This window comes from Puntigrus tetrazona, chromosome 9, assembly GCF_018831695.1.
Source record: "Puntigrus tetrazona isolate hp1 chromosome 9, ASM1883169v1, whole genome shotgun sequence".
In the NCBI taxonomy this organism is placed as follows: domain Eukaryota; kingdom Metazoa; phylum Chordata; class Actinopteri; order Cypriniformes; family Cyprinidae; genus Puntigrus; species Puntigrus tetrazona.
In genome coordinates, this window is record NC_056707.1 from 4,394,501 (window position 1) to 4,404,979 (window position 10,479).

The 10,479-nt window shown below is 42.9% G+C and overlaps 2 protein-coding genes across 2 annotated transcripts; both read left to right on the forward strand.

Annotated features, from left to right (window-relative positions):
- Nucleotides 1–215: 215 nt before the first annotated feature.
- Nucleotides 216–3,078, forward strand: hoxd10a (homeobox D10a). Its single transcript, XM_043248345.1, has 2 exons — nucleotides 216–1,686; nucleotides 2,326–3,078. Exons 1-2 carry the CDS (start codon nucleotides 966–968, stop codon nucleotides 2,598–2,600), a joined length of 996 nt encoding a protein of 331 aa, XP_043104280.1. The 5' UTR covers nucleotides 216–965; the 3' UTR covers nucleotides 2,601–3,078.
- Nucleotides 3,079–4,222: 1,144 nt separating this feature from the next.
- On the forward strand, nucleotides 4,223–6,572 carry hoxd9a (homeobox D9a). Its single transcript, XM_043248300.1, has 2 exons — nucleotides 4,223–5,411; nucleotides 5,699–6,572. The coding sequence occupies exons 1-2, from the start codon at nucleotides 4,883–4,885 to the stop codon at nucleotides 5,938–5,940; spliced, it is 771 nt and encodes a 256-aa protein (XP_043104235.1). The 5' UTR covers nucleotides 4,223–4,882; the 3' UTR covers nucleotides 5,941–6,572.
- The last annotated feature ends 3,907 nt before the right edge of the window (nucleotides 6,573–10,479 follow it).

Sequence of the window (10,479 nt, forward strand, 5' to 3'; positions counted from 1 at the left end):
GCACATAACACGTTATCGCTGAACGCAAATGCGTTTAAATCTCTCCGCTTTTTATTTGTCTGTTTTAGCTTTTCACGAGATCGCGTAAATTAATTTCGCCCCGTACGCTTAAAAACTACACGACGGAAATGAATTCGAACCTTCCTCTATATATTTTTTTTACACAGTCCACAGAAACAAATCTCCATAATGAACGTATACAGTCCTGCTAATTGTCTAAATACCGATTTAACAAAAGTGCAATGTTTCTTTTATTCAGTTTAGAAAATAGCAGCAGACAACACACACTGCATTACATGGATTGTTATATAGTAGTCCCGTTTTGAATTTCCTCTGCGCGTGAAACAGGCGACATCAGTGGTGTGGATTAGGGTATGGATGAATCTATAAATATAAAGCACAGTGTTGCTTTTCGCCCTCGGTCCAGTTCTAGCCGCTCGGGCCCACGTCCGCCGCGCTTTGCCTGCTGAAAAAGTGAACTACGAGAAATTCCTTCCGACATTTCTCGTCTTGACCTTGAATCGGAGTTAAAAGAAAACCACGCAGACCCTGCCGAAAGCTCTCCTTTATTTTCTCGCTCCTCGCACTTTTTTTTTTTTTTTTTTTTTTTTTTTAGCAGTGGTACACACGCGACGGTCCGGCGTCTTCGCGTTTTGTCTCAATCTTATAGAGTTCTGGAAAGGGTTTTAACGTTATTTTGGCCGTCTCGCAACCAATTTCAAGTCCTTGTTCTAGGTGTCGCTGTTGACCACGTCTGAAAGCCCGAACCACCCCGCCAGCGAGACCACGTGACTGGGAAGAGCCTGCGTCTCAAGGCCATTTTCAAATTTCATTGGCGAGAGCGTCATGTGGTCGCGGAGAGGCTCTTTGGGTTATACGGGGATTGTTTTGCTAGACATGTCAGCTTACAGAGGACACTACTCTGCTTCTTAAAAAAAAAATAGAAAAAAAAAAAAAAACCCAAAATGTCCTTTCACAACAGCTCTCCTGCCGCAAACACGTTTTTGGTAGACTCCTTGATTGGCGCGTGCAGAACAGATTTTTATTCCAGCAGTAACATGTACATGCCAGCCACTGCAGAAATGGGAACCTATGGAATGCAAACCTGTGGACTCCTGCCGTCTCTTGGCAAACGGGGGGAAGTAAACCACCAAAACATGGGCATGAGCGTCCACTCGTACATACCTCAAACTGATAACTGGGCAGATCCGAGCAGGTCCTGCCGATTAGAGCAACCGCTCAACCAGATGTCCACCTGCACATTTTCACAAAGCATAAAAGAAGAAACTAACTGTTGTATGTACTCCGACAAGAGAGCAAAGGTCGGTTCGTCCGAGATACCCGCGTACTCCAACCTGATTCCAGAAACGTGTTCCGTCGATAGCCCCGAGATTCCGGTCCCCGGCTACTTTAGGCTGAGTCAAACTTACGCGACGGCGAAAAACCCGGACTATGACAGCGAGACGATGAGCCCGAACGCCACGTTAATGCAGCTGAACCGAGCGACTCCAAAGGCGCAGTCGACGCCCTTCACCGAGGCGGAAAAGAAGCTTTCCCGCGAGCGGGACACGAGGAGCTCTTCCCCGGCGCACAGTCCGGAGCCCGAAGTCAGCGCGCTGGAGGAGAAGCACTGCTCGACCGAGGCGTCCGTCTCCAGCCCTGAACTGCCGCACAGAGAAGGCAAAGGTGGGTACAATAAACGGATTAATCGCGTCTTGGTGTAACGCGAACGCTCCGGCGTCATAAAACCCAATATAAAACACAAACAACCCGAAAGTCGTAATGTTTAATGGGAGTCTTGCTCAGGTTGCAGTAAAAAGCCTTAACAGGAAACAGCGCTGCGAGGGCGCGTTAACATCAAATGCCTTTTGTTGCAAGCGACCTGACGTTCTCCTTCGCTCAGTGAAAGCTGAAATGTTTTAGCAGCTTCATCCGTTCATCGAGGAAATCGTGCTTTGAGCGTTCACTGTTGCTAGCTTTAACAAAAATCGTGTTTGTGGTTAGATAAGCATCGCGCGTGTGAAAAGTGCATTGGTTGTAAGGAGCAATTACACTGAAATTGAGACAAAATCAAATAATAATTAATAACAATTCAGTAAAGGTATATGGAGATCTATCTATCTATCTATCTATCTATCTATATATATATATATCGTGTGTTGAAAAACTAAATGAGGGCGCACGTGCTGTTATTTTGACTCAGTGTGTTATGTTTATTGTATAGGTTTAATTGTGATGACTGTAAGTTGTTATTATATTATATATTTTCTCTTCTTGTTTTGCTGTCGATTTACTGTGTTTTTTTTTGTTTGTTTTGTTTCCCAGAGCCCAAGAACGACACACCGACGAGCAACTGGTTAACCGCGAAGAGCGGAAGAAAGAAAAGATGTCCGTACACAAAACACCAGACCTTGGAATTAGAAAAGGAGTTTTTATTCAACATGTACCTGACTCGGGAGCGCCGTCTAGAGATAAGCAAAAGCGTCAACCTCACCGACAGACAAGTGAAAATCTGGTTCCAAAACCGCAGGATGAAGCTCAAGAAGATGAGTCGAGAAAACCGCATCCGCGAACTCACATCCAACCTCACCTTCTCGTGAGCGCCCCGCGAGCCTCCCTCCCCCCTCCCTCCCCGTTTGGGTCCGCGCGCGTTCTCCCGCGTGAACGCTGACACGAGGGCAGCGCGCGACGCTCTGGCTACCTTCACGTCTCGGTGTTGTGCTCGTCGCTAAACCTTTTGTCATTTGTTGCTACGTCTTTGATTGCATTCGAAACGTGAAGCCTTGTGTATTTCGGTATGTTTCACGGGGCATGACTCCGGCGTTTAACTTCCATAATAAGGCTGTTCCGAGCGGGTCCGTTTCAGCGGGGACAGAGCGAAAACGTTTGCGCTAAAAAAATAAAAAAAGGACATTGAAGCACATTTGAAAGCAGAGGGTACCCGTTCTGTCTCCAGCGAAAACGTACATTTATCTGAAATAACTGCGTATAAAAGTTTGTGTATAATAAATGTTTAAATGTGTCTGTATCGGTGCATGTTTGTGGCATGTGGTCAATAAATTCATTATGTTGTAATAATGTTTGCTGTAACGTTTGTATAAAAACGTTTCTAAACCACAATTTAATCGGGACCATATTACACTCCCCAGTACTACCATTAAACACACACACACACACACACACACACACACTAGCGCTCGACTAGAGAACTAATTAAAACCCCCTTTTTAATATTTGGGCAAAACAAAGGCCTTTCAAAATATGATTTTATGTTAAAATACAGCCATTTATTTCTCCGTACTTCAAATACGTATGTTTTACGTTCAAATACAAATGCAAACTAATTTACAAATAGGCCTGTATGTCAACTGATTCATTAAAAAAAAAAATTACATCCACGTCCTGTTTCTTTTACCGATTTCTTTCTTTATTTTCTTGTCCATTTTTGTAAAAATTCCCAAAACAATTTAAACGTTTCGATTGACGAAAAAGTCACGCAGTACTAGCTCGCGCTGCAGTTGTCTAATTCTTTAAATCAAATAATAATATGATAATAATAATAATAATAATAATAATAAGCGACTTACGGATGTCAGTCACAAACGAAACACGTTTTCTTTATTCTCGTATTCACAGAAAACGTAAGCCCAACTATACCAGATACTTATTGTCGTATCTTGTTTTTCCACAAGCACAAAATTGTTCCGCATGTTTTTTTCTTTCTGCAGCGCTGACCACTCACTCTCTGATGCGCACGCAAGCAAACACAACGATAAGTGCGTGTTCAGACAGACGTGTTCAAGCGTGGGACCACAGATCATCGTTTGGACCAAAACTGAACTCTAATAGCTGGTCGAAAAATAACATTTTGCCACACTGCTGGTTATTTCCCCGAATAAGGAAGGCGCGCGCAAAGAATTGCTTTAAGCTATCTTTACGCAAATGATCTCCTCGCTCTTGAACCTTTATGTTATTTTGTAGTAATATGAAGTATTAATATCCGCTTTATTACCATCATTCATAACCGTCGCCACCTTATTCAGTGCTCGTATATATATATATATATATATATATATATATATATATATATATATATATATATATATATATATATATATATATATATATATATAAGACGAGAATATTCCTGTATTTATTATTATTATTATTATTTTTATTATTTAATGACAGACACGTGGGTCAAGACACTTTGAAATGCCAAGAGTCTTTTTATTAAGGGAACATTAATACATAATCAAATGCACCTCGTAAAAATTTTATTGATACACATAAAATCGCATAACCGGCTTTTCAACGAGCACCAAAAATATACACAAATATGACTTCCCGCGTCAATCTCACAACACCTCGCGGACTCAGATCTTCACACGAGAGCGGCGAGGCGCGTTTATAAAAGACGAGAACGCGCGAGGCTGCGGTGCTTCGCCCTTTTACAGCATGTTATTACATTTATTTTACGAGGACTTGCAACTCGGTACTCTATAAAATACTTTACAAGGCTGGAGTATGACATACCTTATGACGAAATTTTGCAAGATTTGACGCCGCCGGAATCGTTCGCTAAGCTATCGACGGCGAGGGCTGAAATAAACGGGTGCATTTATACGACCTTGTTAAAAAAAAAAAAACAGCAGCGGTCTGAAACCGGAAAACCGCTATAGTTAAGATGAAACTAATTTCTTATTTTTTCATCAAACGTACCGTTATCAGCGGACTGATTTACTCTCTGTATTAGTAAATATGATCACGTGATTCATGTAACCAATCACCGGGGATGAAGGCAGCAAAAATACTATGATTGTTCAGAGGCAAGGTTTCTGAAACACAGTAAGGTTTTATATGAGTTCGAAGGGATCCAAAAATGTCGACTAGTTCAGCTCTGAGCAGCTATTATGTGGACTCTATTATGGGGCACGACACGGAGGACGTGTACGGAGCGCGTTATATCCAGGCGAGGCCGTCAGGTGTGGCGGAAAACGCGGACTTCTCGTCGTGCAGCTTCGCTCCCAAGTCAGCCGTGTTCCCTGCGTCCTGGAGCTCGGTTGGTCAGCCGTCCAGCGCCGCCGTGTCCGGGCTTTACCACCCGTACGTCCACCAGAGCCATCTTTCAGACAACAGATACGTGCGCTCCTGGATAGAGCCGGTCTCGAACCACATCTCTCTCTCGGGCTTCCACTCCGGCAGTCGGCACGGCGCTGCAAAGAGCGAGGGCTCCCCCTCGAAAAGGACCGAAAGCGCGGCGTTTGAGCCGGAGACGCCGGTGGCTCCCGAGTTCAGCTGCGGCGCCGCATCCGAAAGCGCGGACAAAGCTCCCGAGGAAACGGTCGCGAATGATGTTTCGAGTCACGGTGAAGCTAAAGACGAAAAACAACAACAACAACTTGACCCAAGTAAGTAAAACGAATTGCCCCGTGATTTACAACCGTCCAACTGTCCTAAACTAGAGCTTTTACAAACCTATAAAAGTGTCCGAGCTCTTACCACAGGCCGAAATACTGCTTTCGCCTGCGAGAATGCTATATATATATAATATAAATATATAAACAAATATATATATATAATGAATATAAATAAATAGTTGCATTCACAGTCACTACACACTATTTGGACGGACACATACTGATACCGAGTGATCCAGTGACGGACATGAAGCTTATTTACGTGCTTTTTCTTTCAGGCAATCCTGCGGCAAACTGGATCCACGCGAGATCAACGAGAAAGAAACGCTGCCCTTACACAAAATATCAGACTCTGGAATTAGAAAAGGAGTTCCTTTACAACATGTACTTAACGCGGGACCGACGGTATGAAGTCGCACGAATCCTGAATTTAACAGAGCGCCAGGTGAAAATCTGGTTTCAGAACAGAAGGATGAAAATGAAGAAGATGAACCGAGAGAGGGGCAGCAAAGACCCCTAGCTCGCGCGCGCTCGCTTTAGGATGCGTTTTTATTTGCTTGTTCAGATATCATATCTTCTGTTTATACGGTTATTATTTGACTAGCTTGAACTAAATGAGTATCCCTCGATAAATTAGGCTCAGAACGCACCGTGGCGGACCAGTTCACTCAATTCTGATCCTTTCTCATCAGAACCCTAGTCTTATAGGACCTTAGGGTACGGTTCTGATCTTTAAATCAGTCAACATTGCATGCGAAACCTTATCTTTCCAAATGTACTTTTCTTTTAAACTGGGCATCGTGTACAACTGGTGACTTTTTCAGTCTGTCTGGTTTCCTGTTTTATTTTTCACGGTGAGGCTCGTCTTCAGTGCTGTATAGTGAATTTGGGTGTACCTTGTACACTTTGTTAAATGCTCCACCCGTGCACCTACTGTGAAAAATGCTTTTTTTTAGACCGTTTTACAAATAAATGGCAATTTCGACTGAACGCTGTTGTATGCACGGACCGTTTTTTTTAATAACAGCAATGCAGTGTGATCTTATGTTTCTGTGACCAGCGACAATACTGATTTTGTTTCATGCGGAATACTTTTTTGGTCAGGCGATATTGCTATAAAAAAGGTGTCGCGAAGGACCCCAATTTATCGTCCAACTGTACCGAGAATTGCTTTAGAGCAGGAAGAAACGAGGTCCAATAAAGCTATAGAAAGAGCTAGACGTCTGGTCTAAATGAGTTTATGGCGCAGGACTGTAATTGCTCTTCTCTTTGAAACTAAGCTCACTGGTTCTTTGTGTCTGTTGCTCGCGCACAAAAACCTAGACACTTTTTCCACGGGGCGTCTGGTCGATGCAGGCTATTGACGGAGGGACCGAAGCAACGTCGACCCCCCTCGGCACACTGAAAGTCACGTTTATTCACGAAATGCAGTGTTTTTTGGGGTGTCGCTATCACGGCAGAATGCGGCAGGAATGTCTTCAGCAGCGATTAAATAGACGACTCACGACGCGCCGGGCAGATATACTCCAAAACGTGTTTAAATACCTGGGAACGTGACTGGCAAAAAAAAAAAAAAAAAGGTGCATCCTGCTGTTTTCAAAGAACGCGAGCTCGACCAGGGCCTGCGCATTATTGCCACTAGAGGGCGTCGCTGATCTGTGGAAATAACGGGCCGCCCTTGCTTCCAGGAGCTCAGTCGAACACCAAAACACGACAACCACCGTACACCGATTTAAATTCGGCTCTGCTTCCCGGTGGGTTTTTATTTCAAACATATTCGTTGAGCTCCAACAGTTTTGCGCGCGACGGCCCGCGCGCGCGTTTCGTCGTCTGTTCCGAACGGGTTTGTCCGGAGAGCGTGCGTCTAAATACAGATAAGCGTGTTAATGTCGATGGATGCTAAAACCTACTACACCACGGCCATTGTGTCAAATGTGTATTAGCGTATAGTGAGTTTATAATAACACCTAACAGGTGGGCTGAAGGAGGTCAGGTGGACTGCTCACGGCGGGTTATTTCACTTTAATATAATGTTTCTTTCATTTCATCCAAAAGTGCAATGCACACACAATAATCAGGAGGACGGCCGTTTGGAAATGAAAGTAATAATAGGCTTTAGTCAAAACAATCCCTGCTTAAAAAAAACAAATAATAGAAGCCCAATAGAAACCATCACAGAAATTCTAATGGTTTCCATTAAAATGCCAGTATGAACCATTCACTTTTTTCCCCAGTAAAACTATTACAAAAAGTCATATTCGTGGTGTGTTTTGGGCACTTTTCCAATATGAACGTCCCACCAATAACATCCATTATCCATTATACTTTCCATTAAACCCAATACAATTCACATTATAACCATTAAATCCATGACATCCACAAAACGGTTACAAAACAGCTAGCTAAATCTAAACTAAATCTAAATTTAAACTAAATCTAGTTAAAAAAATACATTTCAAAAATACAAATTTTTATATATATATATATATATATATATATATATATATATATATATATATATATATATATATATATATATATATATATATTGTTACATCTAAAATAATAGTCATTATTTAAAAAAATTATAATTAAAATTAAATTAAATATAACAGAAAATAGCGCTGGTAATTACTAGTTTCAACAAAACCACACTTTCTAATTATTATTATTGGTAGCAGTAGCATGTAGTTATGAATAGTAAGTTAGCGGTGAATGAATACACGCGTTTGTAATTGTAATTTAAACGCAACTAAAATTTGTAATTAAATTGCAATCATTTAAACGCAGTATAAACGCCGAAGAAATAAAGCGCTTTGCTGAGTCCAGGCGCAGATGGAAAAGAGCAAAACACACGCAATGTAATTTGTCCTCTCTGTCTTGTGATCTGTCCCCTGACCGCAGAGCTCGGCCGCGGGCCTGTTCAAGAACAGCAGCTCTCAATCATATCCGATTCCACGGGCATTAACAAGTAACGATCTGACACCACCGACGACTTCTCACCGCGTCGACCCCTCACATAACACCCCGAACGGAGCGTCCTCTCCCGCGGATCAACGTTTCCGCAGAGCGCCGGACCGTGGGCGCGTGAAGGCGCGTGAAGGCGCGCGCGGCGACGGCCGGCACCGGTGCCATCATTTTATCTGCTCGGGAAATCTGCGACACAGAGCGCCGGTTATCAGTCGAGTCCTGGTGGAATTACGTGTCACCGAGGCCGCTCTAAATTTTACGCGCGCGATAACTTTCAAAGACAGCGGGGTCTTTACGACACCGCGAGAGGCCGGTCGCTACAATACCGCGCCTGTAAATCGTCCGCCGGTGATACTGGCTCGGGACCAGCGCGCCTAAATCAGCGCTCGCCTCCGTCTCAGATGTTCCTTGGGATGAGACTTCAAGGTTGTCGGGCATAAAATTTTTTTTTTTTTTTATTTTTTTTTTTTTAATTGGGCCTACTGTAGCTCAGCCTCACTTTGATTATAAAGGCGTTTCCGTTCAAGACCCCATATAGGCCTACCTCTCCGTGCCCCCCATAAACTTGAATTAAAAAAAGATACGTCAGGGAAAAAAAAGGAATATACCATGCGCCCCGAATGAAGTTATTTATTTATTTATTTTATTCATTTATTTCGTTCAGTTTTTATTTCAGGGTTTTCCTAAGCATGTAGCCTATTTTTCTTCAAGCGATATCATGGGCGAAATAAAACAGAGCGACTGCAAGCAACGCTATTACGCACGCGTTAAAAAACAAAAACCTAAAGCTAAATTCGATTTCGATACATTTGTCGTTTTAAACTGACAAAACGGGTGCTATTTTGTTTTTAAATTAGCAGTGTAAATATGAACGAAGATTTGTATTAAATGCTAATTTCATTGTATGTTATTCGCGACAGCGATTTTTGCCCAAAATATATAAAATCGTGTCGGTGTATTAAATAACCTTAATCGTAAAAATCGTAAAAAAAAAGTAGCTAATGCAAATGCATGAATCGCGCAATTTCGATTGCCGCTCATAAAACACAATCCCGTTAAACGATCGGTTATTAATATTCGGTTCACGCGCGTTTAGCTCCGTAGCGTGTTCTATAATACCGCGCGTCACATATAGCTAAAATGAAATAGTTAAAATTCTTTGATTAAACCCAAACACGTTTTATATTTCATATTTACGCAAGCAACACAGGCTTCGCCATTTCTCTCTCTGTCTCTCTCCCACTCGCTCTCGTTCACCCTGTCCCACACACACACACACACACACACACACACACACACACACACACACACACACACACACTCTCTCTCTCTTTCAGCAGATGCCTGTGACTGTATTTTCTTTGCTGAGGAAGCGCAGCTGGCTCGGTCATTATGCGCCAAAAAACCGAAGGCTTTGCGGCAGCCCGAGATTCCTTTTTGTTAGAAGACAATTTACAGCTCCGCGACAGATCTTTTTATGAGGCTGTTTCGTCCGTCATTGGACGCCACCGGTCATGTGCGAGACGCAGACGTCTTCATGACCCCTTTCCCCGATTCCCCAAGCGATTTTTTTCCCACTGCATTCTGTGGCTAAAGGCTCCGAATCCAAAAATACACAGCCTGCTCGGGTGTTTTTAAAAATGCAGAATACGGCTGTGTGTGTGTGTGTGTGTGTGTGTGTGTGTGTGTGTGTGTGTGTGTGTGTGTGTGGCACACACTCGAGGCTGCGGAGACGCGCGCTAGTTTCTGAGCTGAGCGAGAGATACAGCACTGGACTGATTGGAGAGAAGCTTCGTGATATTCAGAGGAGAAACATGGATTACGGGGCTTTGTCTGGTAAGTTTGCGTTTTGTTAGATTGAACTGCTGGACAATACACGGCGTCGTCGAGCACGGGCACGTTTTTTGTTTTGGTAATAATCTGACAGCAGCACAGTCAGACTGATTTAAAAAAAAAATAACTCAAGGAAAATCAAGCAGCAAATGTTGAAAGCTTGCTTTTTTAATAAAAGCTAGAAGAATGCTCCGGCTTGTTGTGTTTTATGATAACGCGCTGTTTTTGATGTTGGCCTAACTTTACTGGATTTGAC

Bases quoted from the DNA above. Each gene is read 5' to 3' on its own strand.
- hoxd9a (XM_043248300.1), top strand. From the start codon at position 4,883: ATGTCGACTAGTTCAGCTCTGAGCAGCTATTATGTGGACTCTATTATG. The intron at 5,412-5,698 runs GTAAGTAAAACG...TTTTTCTTTCAG, and splicing joins ACAACAACAACTTGACCCAA to GCAATCCTGCGGCAAACTGG.
- hoxd10a (XM_043248345.1), top strand. From the start codon at position 966: ATGTCCTTTCACAACAGCTCTCCTGCCGCAAACACGTTTTTGGTAGAC. The intron at 1,687-2,325 runs GTGGGTACAATA...TTTGTTTCCCAG, and splicing joins GCCGCACAGAGAAGGCAAAG to AGCCCAAGAACGACACACCG.